Source organism: Petaurus breviceps, unplaced genomic scaffold, assembly GCF_028583685.1.
Source record: "Petaurus breviceps papuanus isolate PSGF00001 unplaced genomic scaffold, PetGlider_PUasm1.0 189, whole genome shotgun sequence".
NCBI classification, from domain to species: Eukaryota; Metazoa; Chordata; class Mammalia; order Diprotodontia; family Petauridae; genus Petaurus; species Petaurus breviceps.
In genome coordinates, this window is record NW_027185809.1 from 31,468,647 (window position 1) to 31,485,739 (window position 17,093).

At 38.3% G+C, this 17,093-nt stretch overlaps 1 protein-coding gene across 5 annotated transcripts in view; it reads right to left on the bottom strand.

Moving 5' to 3' along the window:
• The window catches only part of AREL1 (apoptosis resistant E3 ubiquitin protein ligase 1), a 70,135-nt gene that overhangs the window by 12,291 nt on the left and 40,751 nt on the right, over positions 1–17,093 (bottom strand). For all 5 annotated transcript variants that reach the window (XR_011169050.1, XR_011169049.1, XM_069092221.1 and 2 more), the window contains exons 3-14: positions 16,661–16,721; positions 15,878–16,104; positions 14,702–14,939; positions 13,431–13,600; positions 13,134–13,314; positions 12,155–12,402; positions 10,767–10,844; positions 9,421–9,562; positions 9,169–9,290; positions 8,210–8,285; positions 7,618–7,727; positions 4,561–4,740 (exon numbers count right to left, since the gene is read on the bottom strand). Coding sequence is in view for 3 of the 5 variants with exons in the window: in XM_069092221.1 (XP_068948322.1) it covers positions 4,561–4,740; positions 7,618–7,727; positions 8,210–8,285; positions 9,169–9,290; positions 9,421–9,562; positions 10,767–10,844; positions 12,155–12,402; positions 13,134–13,314; positions 13,431–13,600; positions 14,702–14,939; positions 15,878–16,104; positions 16,661–16,676 (1,788 nt within the window). In the remaining 2 variants the exon portion in view is untranslated. The remainder of the gene's footprint in view (positions 1–4,560; positions 4,741–7,617; positions 7,728–8,209; positions 8,286–9,168; positions 9,291–9,420; positions 9,563–10,766; positions 10,845–12,154; positions 12,403–13,133; positions 13,315–13,430; positions 13,601–14,701; positions 14,940–15,877; positions 16,105–16,660; positions 16,722–17,093) is intronic.

Sequence of the window (17,093 nt, forward strand, 5' to 3'; positions counted from 1 at the left end):
TATATATATATATGTATATATACATATATATATACTATTATTAATACTATTTTACATGTAATTGGGAAAGAAGATATACAGGCACTGGGGCATAGAGATCCACCGTGCCCTACTGGAAAAGTCAAAGGGGATATGGGAGAGAGCAGAGTGGAGGAGGGGGTATCCAGTGGGATCGCTATTTTGGGGTGGTAGGGGAAAAACGGGGAGAAAATTTGTAACTCAAAATCTGGCAGAAATGAATGATGTAAATCAGAAGTTAATAAAGCATTTGAAAAATGAAAAATAAAAAAACCAACCTAGGGGTGGCTAGGTAGAGCAGTGCATAGAACACCAGGTCTGGCCTGAGTTCAAATCCGGCCTCAGACACTTAACACAAAAACCAGCCATGTGACCTTGGGCAAGTCATTTAACCCCAATTGCCCTCCAAAAAGCAAAAAAAAAAAAACAACAATGTAAGGGTACCAAGCAAATCATGATTAGGGCTTCCAGATTGAAGGCAATTCCTAAAGTGTTCCCAGAAAAAGGAAAATATTTTTTGAAATCAGAAAGCAACTGAAGGCAAGTGAAATTTAATGATACTACTGCAGTTTAAATCAATTGTTTGGGTAAATTAAAACACAGTAAAACTTGAGTTGAAATCAATTGTCTAGTGAAAGTTTAAATTGTACAAATAAGGCTGTAGTAAGGGAAAGAATAACTGAAGATAGAATTAGACAAGAATACAACTAGGAATTAATTAATTGCATGTATACCTAATAGAGCTCTGATTAGAAAAGAACAAATTTAAAATGAGCATATGGCTTACAAAAGTATTCTACACTTTTTTTAAGAGAGAATTTTGAGAGGGAAAAGCAGAACTTGCATATTATTTCAAAACAAATAAATATCTTATAGGATGAAATAAGGAAACTTACAAGATGAATTCTTATTGGTCGGAAACTGATTAAGTCATAAAACAAACTGCAGCGTTTAGAATCTCTACTAAATTACTAAGAAAGATTTTTTGAAAGTTAAGAAAAAACAAAATGAATGGACTTAATTTTTGAGTGAGTTTAAAGGAAACAAAAATAGGTATACTCTGAGCCCTTCAGAAAAATACAATCTCCATCAAATTGTTTTAAGTAGTGCAATTCCTGTTAGCTCTATATGTAGTTAAAACTGTGTTTTAATTAAAATAGAAACTTTAAATCAAGAAATTATTATACTACAAATAAAAGGATCTTTCTTTTTTTCACGTTGAAAACAAAAAATCCTTCACAACCTGGCCCTTCATACCTTGCCAGTGCACTTTACTTCTACCATCAGAAACACTGGTGTCTCTTACAGAAGGCACACTCTATCTCCCAACTATGACTTTTTGCTGGTTATCCCCATGTCTGAAATGCTCATTTCCTCATCTCTGCCTATGAGTTTTGCTGGCTTTCTTCAAGCTCGAAGCTTAATCTATAAACAAGCTCCCTAAGAAAAATATGCCAGGACCAGTCGGATTTATAAACAAATTCTACCAAACATTTAAAGAACAATTAATTCCAATATTATACACCGTTTAGAAAAATAGGTAAGGGAGAAGTCCTACCAAATTCCTAGAAGAACAGTAAGAGAATCAATGAAAAAATTTTGAAGGAATGCAACCTAACAGTACCAGATTTCAAACTATATTACAAAGTAGTAATCATCAAAAGAATTTGGTATTGGGGCGGCCAGGTGGCTCAGCAAGTAAGAGCACCGGCTCCAGTGTCGGGATGACCTGGGGATCAAATCCCGGGCTCAGATACTCAGCACCACACCCAGAAATAACTGGCCGTGTAACCTTGAGCAAGTTTTTACTTAACCCCGATTGCTTAAAAAAAAAAAAGAATTTGGTGTTGGCTAAGAAAAAGAGTGGTGGATCAGTGGAATAATTAAGTATACAATACACAGTGGTAAATTACCATAGTAATCTAGTGTTTGATAAACTATAAGCTTTTGAGGTAAAAACTCATCATTTGACAAAAACTGCTGGGAAAACTGGAAAGTAGTTTGGCAGAAACTAGGCACATAAAGGATGATATTATCATAAGCAAATTAGGGGATCATGGAAAAATGTACCTCTCAGATCTACAGATAAAAGAAGAGTCTATAACCAAAAAAAAAGACAGAGAGGATTAAAAGAAGTAAAATAAGTAATTTTTATCACATGAAATTGAAAAGTTTGTGCACAAACTAAAACAAGGCAGTCAAATCAGAAGGAAAGCAGGAAACTGGAGTGTGGGCCTGGGGTGGATTTTACAGCAAGTTTCTCAGACACAATTCTCATTTCTCAAATATATAGGGAACTGAGGCAAATTTGTAAAAATAAGAGCCATTGCCCAACTGACAAATGGTCAAAGGATATAAACAGGTAGTTTTCAGAAGTCAAAGCTATCAATAGACATATTAAAAAGTGCTCTGAGAAATGCAAATTAAAACAACTCCAAGTTACCTCCTCAAACTTATCAGATTGGATAATATAATGGAAAAGAAAAATGACAAATGTTGGAGGGGATATGGAAAAATTGGGACATTAATGTGCTGTTGGTGAAATTGTGAACTGGTCCAAACATTCCGGACAACAATTTGAAAATATACTCAAAGGGCTATAAAACTATGAAAACCTTTCACTCGATAATACCACTCTTAGTTCTATCTATAACCTAAAAAGAGAAAAGAACCCATGTATATAAAAATATTTATAGCAACAGTTTTTGTGGTGGCAAAGAATTATAATTTGAAGGGATGTCCATCAATTGAGGAATGACTGAACAAGTTGTGTATGATAGTAGAAATGAAGAGCAGGATGGTTTTAGAAAGAACTGGGAAGACTTATATGAGCTGATGGAAAATGAAGTGAGCAGAACTAGAACATCATACACAGTAACAGAAATATTATAACAACACTGAAAGAGCTTTCCTATTTCCTAGCTATTCTGATCAATACAACAATCTACTACAATGCCAAAGGACTAATGATGAAAGATGCTTTCTAACTCCTGAGAGAGAACTGATGATCTCTGAGTACAGACTGAAGTATACTTTTTTTCACAACATGGCTAATGTGGAAATATGTTTCGTATAATGTCCTATATAATGGGTATCCTATTTCTTGCCTTCTTAAATGAGTGGGGGAAGAGTGAGGGGATGGGAGAAATTGAAACTGAAAATAATTTTTTTTAAGTAAAAAAAAAGACCTTATTGCCTGCCTTCTCAAGCTGCTTTCATCTCTCTCCTTCCTTTCGCAGTTAAACTCACTGCCTCTACTTCACACCTCCAACTCCCTTCTCAAACCCTTACAATTTGGCTTCTGGTCCTATAGATAGAGTTGAACTAAATCTCTCTCCTAAGCTCCAAACCAACGTCACCAGTTGCCTACTGGACATCTCTACCACAATGTCCCACAAGTATCCCAAACTCAGCAAATTCAATACAGAACTCACTATCTTCCTCTCTAAACCAGCCCATCCTCCAAACCTCCTTATTTCTCTTGAAAGCATCACTATTCTTCTAGTCACTTAGGTTCACAAATCTTAAATCTTCAATTACTCCCTCTCCCTCAACCTTCATATCCAATCAATTACCTATCTTTTCAATTCTCCATCCATGACTTCTCTTGTATCCACTTATACAACCACTGCATTACCTCTGCCCTCACCTCTCTCACCTGGATATATTATAAGAGCTTCCTGATTGGTCTCCTTGCTTCTAGTCTCTCCCTGCTCCAAACCATATTCTATAGAGCTACCAAAACAATCTTCCTAAAAGCCCAAGTCTTCCTATGTCACTCTCATGGCTCAAGAATTTTCTATGACTTCCTATCAACTCTAGGATAAAAAAAAGCTTTCAGCTTTGCATCTAAAGTTCTTTCTAATATATTTTCATACCACCTTTCCAGATATTTTGCATTACTGTCCTTTACACATTTTTTAAAAATTTTATTTATTTAGTCCATCTTTTTAGAGGGAGGAAGGGAAGGAAATTGGGGTTAAGTGACTTGCCCAAGGTCACAGAACTAGTAAGTGTGCCATGTGCCTGAGGCCAGATTTGAACTCAGGTCCTCCTAACTCCAGGATCGGCGCCTCTATTCACTGTGCCACCTACCTGCCCCACTTCAGACATTTTTTGTTCTACATGGCCTATTTGCCATTTCATTCAGCGTTCCATATCTTACTTCTCTGTCTCTGCTCAAGCTGTCTCATATACCTAGAAGGCATCCTCCTCACTGTTACTTCTTACAATACCTAGCTTCCTTTCAAATTCAGGTCAGGTTCTATTTCCTATAGGAAATCCTTCCTGATCTTCTTAGTTGTTCATGTTCCTGATCTACTCAAATTACCTTGTATTTAATTATCTGTTAAGAGATAACAGCCCCCATTACAATGCAAGCTTCCTGAGGGCAGGGACCCTGACTCTTATATGTCTTGATACCTTCAGCAGCAAGCACAGTACCTTGTACACAGAAAGTACTTAATACATGTTTGCTGAAATGAATCAAACTGAATAGGAGCCTGAGCTTTACTGTGGAAAGCACATGCCCAGCTGTGTTACCTTGTAATGCATGCGAAGTCCTATGATTTGAGCCAGGAAAGAACGAGTAAAACGAGCTCGTACCAGTTGCTTATAAGTTCCTCCTAAAGATGATTCATAGAGACACTTGCCTACAAGCCTCCCTGCAAATTCATATAACTTTAGCCGGAGATGAGGAGGTCGGTTAGGGTTTGGATGCACCTGTCAAGAGAAAAGAGATTTCAAGGACTCTGTTCCTCAGCCCCAGGATTAAGAGATCTTAATTCAAAGTAAAGGCACTCCTTTCTTTACAGAGGTAGGAGGTTATGGGTGTGGAATACTACATATAATTCTGGACTTGGCTGATATGTTTAGTTTTGCTGAACTTTTTTTTTATTCTTTGTTATAAGACAAGACTATCTGGGCAGGACAGGGTCACAAACTAAAACACACAGATAGTGTAAAAGTAAAAGCTATTAATTTTTTTTTAAAACCTAGCCAACTTGAGTAAGAACTTTGAACTCAAGTTCCCTGTCCTCCCACCCCAGTTCTAATTCCTACTTCCCATTTGAATTAAATAGGGTACATCTTCAGGCTTTGGATTGCCTTGAGTACGACCTCTTCAAGACCAAATCATTCTTATCATATCTTGCTATGCCACTTTATTTTAAGGTCTCCTCATACTCTAGAACAGGACAGGGATGCTGATGAAGAGTGATCCTAAGTATAAATTAGGGGTCTTCCCCAATCCAAGATGGGGAGGTATCTGTACTATTCCAACAACTGAGATTTTCTGATACAGTCCACATTACAGAACTGGGTGGTGTGTCCTGAAATTTCTGTTTCTCTTTCTCTCCTTCCCCCTTTCCTTTTGATTTACAACCAATGCTGGCTTGGGATCTCTTTGCTCCCTGGAGACAACACAAGATGTCTATTGAATGAAACATGTATCTATGATATATATTTATGCCATCACTTTGCTCCTTTAGAAAGGATGTTTTTACCTGTGCAGGCCTTTTCTTCTACCCTTAAATAGCTGCTGTTTTACCTATTGACAGAAGTTAGTGACCAGGAGTCACTACATGGTTGCACATATTTATATGATGCTTTAAAGTTTATAAGATATTTTCCTTACAATCCTTTAGGGTCAGTAGTATAAGCAGTAGTATCCCCATTTTTTTTTTTTTTGAGTGAAGAAACTCACAGTCAAGAGTTGGAGATGGAATTGGAACCCATGCCTGAAGTCCAGGGCTTTTGATACCACACCTTGCTGCCTTTCTCCATCATACTGTCTATTACCAGGACTCAGATTTCTTTCTCTTCCTCTCAGCTGACCCAGGAATGAGATGATCAGTAAAATGGACTGGACAGTGATTGATCTGACTGGATTTCCTATCTGGAATGTTTGTGGAAGAGATCTAGGACCAGTTGCCCATCTCTAAAATTCTAATTTTGTTTCTTTCCACTAGGGAGTCAGTTCCTCTACATCATTCTCCATTGAGGAAGTACAGGACAGATTTTCTGGAACAGCACTAAAGAATTATCCTTGTAGCCTGGGGGTTTCTCTGAGATATATTTGACTTTTTTCTACAGCCTCCTTTATACTACTGTATATCACTTTGAATGCACTTTCTAAATTGGGCTTGGGGAATCATCTTGCTTTTGCAGCTATTTTCTGTGATTGGTGGATGATTATTTAATCTTTGCTCAACCATAATCTTTGCTTTTAGAAAAATTGGGCAATGTGTCCAACTTCCTTCTTCAGGTGAGATGAGCAACTGTTTTTATCTGAGAGCCATCCAGGTGACCACTATATTTGAACTCAAAGGTACAGGTGACAGTCATAACTTCATTAGCATCTAGAAAGGGCTCTCTTTCACTCCACCCCCTCCCCAAATATAGGCAGATGTAAAGAGTTCCTACTCTGGGTTAGTCCAAAGGTATGATTACCTCTAATTAGGCTATTTCATTTTATATTTGAAACCTCAAATCATTTGTCCCCTCTTTTCTCTCCCTGGGAAAGAATAGAGAGCTAGTCCCTGGATCTGCTGCAAACTGGTGGTCTTTGTCTCATTTACTAGTCAGACCCCAATGAGCTTGAGACAGTGCTCATGTTGCCCATCTTCAGTTTTACGTGTCATAACTTTTACTTTGTAAATAACTACATTATTACATTATTATTATAAATAACTACATAACTACATACTTTGTATGTCTTCTGTATGCATACTTTCATACAATAAAAAATCGATTTTCTGTTAAAAAAAAAAAGCTAATAGAAGGGCAAAATGTATCCTTCCCTTATTTGCAAAACAGAGAACTAAAGGTGTGCAACATTACATATACTGCCAAACAGGGTGGATGTGCTAGCTGGTTTTAATAAACTGCTGAGCTTTTTTTCTCCTTTTTTTATTCTGTGTTTACAAAGAAAAGCTCGCTGGGTAGGGAACACCGGAAGGATATACTCAAAAATGAAGGAGACAGAAGAGAAAAAGCTAGCAAAAAAATTCAAAAATCTGAAAAAAAAAAGAGTGAAAGTTATGAAAAACAAAGAGATTTAAAATCTTCTTAGCAATTTACAGCTGAAAACTTATTTTGAATCTTTTCCTATACAAAAAAAAAATGCAACAACAATACTTGCTGAGTATGCTTGCTAACCCCTTGAATTCCCCAGTTAAAGTCTATTTCTGTGCTACTGGCACCAAAGATGCAGGTTCATTGACTAAGGTATCCTTTGAGAAGAGATCACAGAGTAGAATAATATATATAATAATAGAATAATAATATAGATAATAACAAGTACTAGTAATGATAGCGATTGCATTATCATTTCTTTCACATGAATGGATTATCTGGCAACAAGTAAAATTCTTCCCATTTTAGAGATGCCAAAACTAAAGACAAAAAGAATAGAAACAGTCTCATTAGTTCACACATTGAGTCAATGTCAAGGCCAAGAAAAGAACCTTGGTCTTTAGACTACTAAACCAGCACCCTGATCTATGTATGCACCTTGCTGGTTTTGCCATTTGATACAGAGCTCTTCCCTTCCTCCCCATCCCCAACTCCCATCCCACCCAGGGAAAGCCACAGACTCACCAGAGCTTGGTTGTTGTCACTAAATCGAGTGAAGAGCTGATTGGTAGTGTCAAATAATGCTCGGCAGGTTAGCTCAAACCATTCCCGGCGAGGGCCTCCCCAATCGAGAGCTAGACAACAAAACAAAGAAAAATCAGTTTGGGGCCTACAGCAACTTAATTTCCTTTAATTTTTCTACCTTGTTCTATTCCTTCTCCTTCCCCTCTTCTCCCCCCTCCCCCCTAATACACACACACACACACACACAAACACACACACAGAGCTAAAATACAAAGGTTTATGAAACTTAGCCCCCATCTATAGAATAACAACTATTTTTGGCCACTGAACTGCGCCCCCTAGTGTAGATACACAGAAAAACAAAAAACTAGAAAAGCAGCTCATTCCCTTTGTCTTCCACTCAATAAAAACTCTAGGCTCCAAACTTCTCCACCTCCTCTTTTCACTTTCCCTCACGTTCATGCTTTAGGCTCTATCCTGCCGTCTGAACTCATAATGTTATTGCTCCTGTTCTGGTTCACTGCCTATTCTTTTCTTTCATGAGGGAAAAAGGGGACATCCCAAAGATAGAAAATAAAAACTCCCAAGTCACCTTCTTCATCCTGGAAAATTACTTCAAAATTCTTACTCCAATCTGAAATGGAGAAATTCCGAGTGGCTTTCAGAGACTGGAGGGCAATGAAAGAGAGAAAACTATCAACATGCTGGCATATCAGAAATGCTGAGGTCAAGAGCAAGGATGTGCCTATTCAAACCCAACAACAACGACAACAAGAAATGTCATAATTGAAAGTGTGCTAATTTAGTAACATCTCACACATACAAAGCACAAAGCTTCAAAGCAAACTGATTTTTAAAAAAATATTAAAATATCATTCCATTGGAAGGAAAGGCTGGAGCTTATAACTTTGACTTTACTGACAGGAAAACTGAGTTCCAGAGAAATGAGCAAACAATGAAAACTACTCAAGTCACTAGAATAACCAAGGATGACCTCTGGTTTCTAGCATGAAGGGCCCCTCTATCCACAAGACAACTTTCTCTAGCCACAAAACTGGGTGCCAAGACAGAGAATGAGGCCACAGCAAGAACACAGTGAAGGAAAATAGACTTTCTACTGGGCTATGCAGCGCCAAACACTCAGTTTCTGGACAGAAGCCAAATCTACCCACTCCAAGGGAATGCATGAATTATGTTAATGTCTGTGCAACTGAGAAAGACACATCAGATATCCATTTTCTGATTGACCATCAGTACAAGAGAAATGATTTCCTTTTAACCCAACAACATCTCTTCTCATCTATTAAAAAGTAGTTTATTTTCTTAAAAATCTTAACTATAGCCTCCTGCCCTATACATAAGATTTCTTAAAAGCTTTTTTTATTTAGGTTTTAAACTTATTGTGCTGCCCAGTCTAGTTCTTTCACCACTACATGTCAAAAAAGAAGTACTGAGGAGACCATTTTAATCAATAAACAGGAAGGGAGTCTGACTACATTCAGAACCCCAAAGGGGTCTTTGGAGTTTCTAGGGAAATAAAACATTACTTACAGACTCCAACAGGGTGTGTCTGCTGACCTTCAGTGTGACCTTCGAGTGTGGTCTTTTCATGTGTACCTGCCGAAGCTCTCGCTGGAAGAAGTTCACCTTGTCCTGAAAGGTCTCTGAGCCTCCTAGGAAGCAGTAGGACCCTCTGTGGTCACAATCCCATTACAAAGTGTGTCTGGCAAATCCAATTCTACATTCTTATATCTTGGGTTAGTAAACCTTCCCTCCTCATAAAGAATCCCAAGTCAACTTTACCTATGTTTTTATGGAGAGAACGGATAAAGGTGGCTGCTAAGATGTTCCTTTCCTTACAGCTAAGCTCTACAGGAGGCTGGATCCCATCATCTACCACTAGTGTAAGCAGCTTATGCACAGGGTCAGGTCCATGGTATGAAAACTATAAGGAAGGAGGGAAAAATATATAAATTCAGTGTCAATTATTAATTTGCCAGATCAACCCAACAAAACCCCTCATGCCCCAAGCTGGCCACACACCATCAAAGAAAATCTAGTGCATCGCACCAAAGCAGGGTGACCCTGTAGTAAGCACCACTGCCCCAAAATATTGCTTTGAGGTCTCACAAAATCTGAGTTCAAAATAATTTTCGTACATCAGGGTTGCAGGAATAGAATTTGAGAACAAAAGGCATAGGTAGCTCTATATACTTCGACCAGCAAGCAGCACAAGATAGAGTTTAGAGGTAATCTTGAAAGTCCCTTTCAAGCCTAGGATTAAAGCCTAAGGATTTTAAGAACAGGTGAGTCTAGCTGCCATAAGTTGGGAAAGAATAAGTCTGTTTAGATTGTTGGGGAAAGTTTACTCTTAACACAACGGCCCATTCCAGCTTCTGGGCAAAATTTTATCATTTCTGAGTCTACGTAGGGAAAGGAGTAAAAGTATGTATATAAATGCTGAATCCGTGGATTAATACTCAACATAGGATGACTAACAAGATAAAGGCTTGAATAGCCAACCACTCCTGGTAACATAACCTTATAGACAAGTTCTAGCACTAACAAGCTGTTAGTGCTACAGTATCTTGAATTGCTAATAATTCCTATAGGACATTTCTTTCTATAATTTACATATTCCTGATGCTATTTAGTAGAGATAATGTTTCTTCATTTGGCAACAGATTCTATGTACAGTAAGAACCTCCAGATCCATCAGAAGCTCTCCCAGGAAAAAAGGGGAAGAGGGTGAATCAGGCATTATATGGTGGTGCATACCATATAATTCCTGCTATTGTGTGGATCTGGCTGAAGCTGAAGGATCGATCCCACAAGCCCAGGAGTTCTGAGTTGCAGTGGACTAAGTTGATCAGATGACCACACTAAGTTCAGCATTAATATGGGGGGTGAGAGGTCACAAGAAGTGCAGGCTGGGGGAGAAGGGAGTGGAGATGTTACCAAGGTGCCTAAGGAAAGGCAAACTGGTCCATGTTAGGGAAGAGAGCAGGACAAAGCTCCTATGCCAATCATAGTGGGACCAGGCCAGTGTATAGGCCCTGTACTTCCAGTCTGGGGAAGATAGGGAAATAGTCTTTAAAAAATACAATAAACATTCGTTCAACATGGAAAAAACACAAAGCTCAACCTACCTTTGTCCCAGGGCACACTCTAAAAGTGTAGAGGCGCCAGGGAATGATTTTCAGGTAGAATTCTTTCACTGAGAGTTGCTGAGGGACCAAGAAACCAGAAAGAAAATAAAGTCAAAGAATTTTTTTTTTCAAATGACCTAGGGTCATTGGAATTTAACTTTCATTAAAGTTTAAACCACATTTCTTATTGCAATAATGAAAATAATAATTACTGGCTCAAGATTGAGAAATCCTTCAAAGTTCAAATCCTCACTCTAGTTCTTGTATGCACTTAGACAAATTTCTTAACATCACCCCCTGCTTCTTCCTTGAGTCTGTTTCCTCAGCTCTCAAATGAGAGGGTTAGACTAGATGGTCACTAATGTCATATTCAGTTCAAGATCTTATTTTTAAAAAAGAGGTCCCATGCATCGAGATAATGGCACAGCTTTCTCCTTCTTTTACAGTTTGGCAGCAACTCTGGCATAGAAGAAAGCTAACTTAAAAACAGCTTCTGGATTTTTCTTCAAAGACGAAAAGGAGAAAAATATCCCTTCATACAAGGATACAGTAAGACCCCTTCGATGTAATTTCCAACAAAATGAGGAGAGGAGAGGAAAGAATAATACAGGAAGTAAAAAAATTCCAAGAGGGATCTGTCATTTGAGTGTTCACTAGGCCAGATCTTTAACTGTCAAAATTGCAAGAGAATGTTAAGTGGAACAGGTTCCAAAATTTAGTCTGGGTCAGAGATATAGGGACTCCAGATCTGTAATAAGGAGTCTGCATAGTTTCTCATTTATATAAGGCCCGAATTCATAAACAAAATTCATATATTTAAAAAGAACCCCCTAATCCAAAGCACCTTTTTGGGAGGTTTATGCTCTCATCCTTGCCAAAGTATCTCTAATCCCTCTAGCTAGGGAGAGAGGGAAAGTCATTTGTCATGCATTGAGAGATTATAAAATTCTATCCTTAATCAACTTGTTTCAATACAGCACAAGGGGCCAGCTAGGATTTTAGTTCTAGTGAGAAAATTCCAACAGCTAAAGGCAACTTTCTCAAAACATGTCAGAGTCCATGACTTTGAAAAACACAACCCTAGGAATTGATAAAAATGTGGTAACAGGTTACAATTTAAAGCATCTTGGCTTGGTCTAGTCCAGTCCAGATTATCAAAAACTTCAGAATATCACGAATATATATTCAACTTCTATCCAGTTTTTCTAGTTTTCTAGAACATTAAAGACAATTACCCTATTCCAATTCCAGTGGAGTAGATACTATGAAAGACAATTCTTTTTCAAGAATTGTTAAGCTACAAGTCCTACAGATACTTAGTGACAAGCACCATAAACATGTAAACATGAGCAGAGGAATTTAAAAGTAAAAGTTAAAGGTGTTTTTACCTTCGGTGATACATAGCAGTACACCTTTTTAGGTTTTTTCATCTTTTCAGGGGTCTGGCTGTCAGAGGGTGAATCTTCATCCTCCTCCTCAGTGGCAGTAGAAGGACGACGTTGGGAAGAGCTCATGTGCATGGGTGGAAGGTGCCACTGTGGGTTGGCACAGTTGGTGGCATTATAAAGATAAGCCTCAAAGTAAATACTGACCCCTGAGGTGGATACATTACGTTCTACAATGTTCTTCTCATTTTCTAAAAGGCATAAGGAAAAGACTGAAAATAGGATTTGTTACAGAAACATACTATAGATAGAAAGATAGACAAATACAGATAGACCAGCAAATGAAATGGTACTATCTTTATGTATATAGATTCAGATATCTAGAACTATATACAGCTCTGGATACCTGGAGCTATATCTAGATCACCATTTAGTAGGTAAGACTCTAAACCAGGTGTTCTTTTTTTTTTTTTAAGCAATTGGGGTTAAGTAACTCGCTCAAGGTTACACTGCCAGTTATTTCTGGGTGTGGTGCTAAGTATCTGAGCCTGGATTTGATCCCCAGGTCATCCCGACACTAGGGCCTAAACCAGGAGTTCTTAACCCAGGGTTTGTGGATAGATTTCAGGGGATCATGAATTTATTTTTTAGATATTTTGATCACTATATAGCAATATACTATTATATTATATGCATAATATATACCAATAACATAATATTATTATATTATTAGTATATACTAATAATGTAACATATATACTAATATATAACAGGTTTCCTCTGTATTTTATTTTACACATTTAAAAGACATTATTTTGAGGAATCTATGTTTCTCCAGAATGTAAAATGTTCATATTACAAAAAAGGGCTAAGAACTGCTCTAAACCAAGACGAGCTCAAAGATCTAATAAAAATTTCAGTAGGTCAAAGGAGAGGAGAAATGCATTAAAAAAAACCCAAATTCTAAATCCCTTTAACTCACCACTTAGGACAATTATATCAAATTCACCATTGCTGATTGGCTGATTTTGGTATGAAATGCAGGCACGGAAGCAGCCCCGGGAATGCAAGGTAAGCTTAAGGAACACCTGGCAAGTATGTCTTTTGGATATCACAGATTTCTCAAATGAGACATCAGTACTTTCTTCTTCCGGAGGACCAAGCTACAAAGAGAGATGGAATATCACTTTGCATAAGAAGAGGACAGGAGATAGGGTAAGGAAAGGAGGTTGACTAAAAACATAAGGACTTTAACCTTCCTAGGAAAAGGAAAGCTCACCTCATGAATGGATACGCTGTAATTGTGTTCATCTATCAAAGACACAGAATTGTTGGTAGGATTGTCATACTCATCTCGAGGAACTATCTGAAGGGTGTGCTGTTGCCCACATGTCAGAACAAGAGTAGAGAAATGGCACACAATTTTAGTCTTGGAAGGAACCACCATCCCTAGAACAAAAGGGACAGGATCTAATGTTTAGAGAGATGCTAAAACAGATGGACCTTCACAGTACAAAGAACTGCTTTGACCAATGTATTCTAAAGGCTTCCCCATCCCCAAGGACAAACAACACTTTTAAATCACAGCATGGAAGGAAATAAAGGGACTGTTTCATATGATGAATTCTGGGTTTTTATACCTATAAATCCTTTACCAATCCAAGCACTAAGAGAAACTAGAGAGAAGGGACTTGAAAAGAGAATTCAAAAATTATACCTAAACTCCCACTTTTACTCTGTACTGCTTTCCCAGTGGGGACTTTTTAGTGAGGCAGAACCATGACTAAAATACGATGAAAGAAAATAAAAGGTCATGTACTGTCACTGTCTACCCACTCCCACCCCCTGCACTCCCACACCTTAATAACAAGCTGGATTGCAAGGGAAGGGAAGGTCTTCACCCTGCACTGAAGAGAATTTTCTGTAGAAAGTGAGCACATTCTTGCAAAAGGAAGTTCTAATGAAATAGCTAATTACAAAAGAAGCTATTTGAAAGATTTAGCTCCGAAGGGAAAGGTAAATGAAAATGCTTCATTCTCAGGGCCTTGGCCTTTGTTATAAGAATAAGAAAATCAGTTACCAGCCCATGGTTAAAATACCAAAACCTAATTAAACTCCTCTAGGATTTAACCCCAAAAGGTCATATATCTTTGTTCTGTAGTTATTAATTTGGCTAATGTCCAGTGACACTCTCAAAAGGATGCCACCACATATATGTATATGGCACAAGTGTTATTCTCACAAATTGAAATAAAATATGTTGCCTACTAGAACAGATTCCACATTTCTGAGAATTTTAAGCAGAGCAAAGGAGAATCTAGTTGCTTATGTAATATATACAAAGGATATGCAGAGTATAATTGGAGACAAAAGGAGGTTCAATTCTCAGAAAACTGAAGCTTTAGAAACATTTACTAAAGATAGGTTCCATCAATACAGGAAAACAATGGTACTAAAGAAGAGGAGGATAGGATTACTTTCATTTTGAATGGTGTCAAACTACAGAAGACTTTTAAATCCATCTTGGCACTCCTACTCTTAAGATCTTACCAGCCTGAAAAATTTTGTAGTAGGGGCTGTAGGCCACACTTAATCCACCAAGTTTCACTGTGATTTCATAGCGACCAGCCTTTCGAACAGTGAAGGCCACTTTTACAACATTGGAATTGGGCTCCTGAAGGACTTCTTGAGTTACTGGAATATCCACTGCTAACTCAACATGGGAGATGTGAACTCGTAATCCCACAGGCCGATGAGCAGGGAAGGGTTGTCCATTCTTGTAGAATAACTGCATAGGGGAAGTGAAAGACACTTGTTGGGGGCGGCTAGGTGATGTAATGAATAGAGCACCGGCCCTGGAGTCAGGAGGACCTGAGTTCAAATCCGGCCTCAGACACAACACAAAAAACTAGCCGTGTGACCTTGGGCAAGTCACTTAACCCCAACTGCCCTCCAAAAAGCAAAAAAAAAAAAAAGACACTTGTTAATGCCTGGAGAAAGAATACTGTTCCCCTATGGCCAGAGTAAACCCATTCATTGTCTTTGGAGAAAGCAAGTACTGATAAGGGGAGCAGGAATTGTGTGTTAGAATTGCCATCCACTCCCACAGTCTTCCTCACAGTATTATAGGGAGAATAACTTTAGCTACTTACAATGCAATGTTTAAAGAAAGTAAAATAATTTACAAACTTGGCTGTATAAAAGGAGTGGACTCTGTCAGTGTACCACTGAATCAAACCCTACATTACTGAATAACCAACACTAGCTCTTGTCTTACCAGAAATCTCTCCCCTGGAGACTGACCCAAATTTTAAAATCAAACTACTTTGGTATCATTGAGTACCTGAATCCTGTGCTATCTGGGCTAAACACATTGCAGTGGGGATGTTCTGACTTGTGTTGTACTGACAACATTTTTCATTTTCTGAAAAGGCATTAAGTTTATAATTTCTCAAAGAGAAGTGTACCCTTGGAAGAAAAATAACAAAATAGTTCCTAGTGCTTAAATATGTCTTTTAGATATCACAGATGTCACAGATATGGTGACAGGTTACAATTTAAAACATATTGGCTTGGTCTAGTCCTAAATTCCTTGGGGTGGGAAGACAGGGCAAGGGAAGATAATAATAGTATTTCAGTTTAGCACCACCCACAGGCAGAACAAGGCTCTGTGAAAGCAAGCCACTAGAAACCCCAATGGGTGTGGAGACAGAAACATTCCCTTACATGCACTCGGAAGGCCATGCTATGGCCCACCTCATAGGGGTCCTTCCAATCCCAGGAGACTTTGCAGGACCGGGGGTCCAGGTAATTTCCCCGCACGTAGTCATAAATAGTCCGGTCCCCTCGGCGCTCCCGGTCTTCATTCTGGAGGAAGCTGACTAATCGTGCGGCCAGCTCAAAGAAGAACTTAATTGTGAAGAAGAAGGCGACCACAGACACTGTGATTCCACCTATGTGGAGAAAAGACCAGATGTTATTACACACCAGCTATATACTTCATTGTATCTTAATATGGGAGAAATCAGAAGTCTTTGAAAAAGATCAGAAAATTTTCCCAAACATAATATATGGGCCTAGGGATCTGGCATTAGAAGACCTGGGTTTGACTCCTAGATTTGCAATGTACTATTGATATGATGCTTGGGTAAGTCACTTAACTTCTCTGAGCCTCAGTTTCTTCCTCTGTAAAACAAGGGAGTTGAACTAAATGACTTCTGAGGTTCCTCCCTGCTCTAAATCTATATTCCTGTGTCACTGGCAGGTAATGAAGTGTACTTCTCTGACATGATACACACATACATAATGCACCCAATACTGCATGTGTAGTTCCCATAATTGTGGTAAAAACAAAACAAGTACAAGGCATAAGTGGTTTTACCACTGTCATGTCTAATGAGGTATATCTGGTAGAACCAGCAATTTTCTAGGTCAAATAGCAATGAAGTTAAACAAGATTCACAAACAACAGGAAAAAATAGAGAAAACAGGGCTCTCTTCAACACTCACCAATAACGTAAAACATCAGGTCCCTTCAATGAAGACAGACAGCTGAGGATCACAGCTGCATCTGCAAAAGAAAATGAGCTTAGTTCTTGCCACTTCTCTTCCTCACAGCCATATCACCTAGGATAGCACAGAATAAGTTTCATGGGTTTAATTAAGCCAATCAAATCCCTAAAGTCTTTCTATCCCCATCCTCTCATTCAAAACTAACACAGTCCTACTTAAGACATTTCAAGGAAACAAAGCTAGACCACATAATTCTCTCAAAAGAATTCTAACGTACCAAAAAAACTCAAGGATGCCAGACATTTCTTTGTTTCATTGCTAATTAAAATAACATGGCTTTCATTTTCTCAAATACAGGTCTCCTGGGACAGTTCCCCTCCTCAAACAAATTGGTACTAATTAATGCAAACAACAAGGGAAAAGGAGTCAC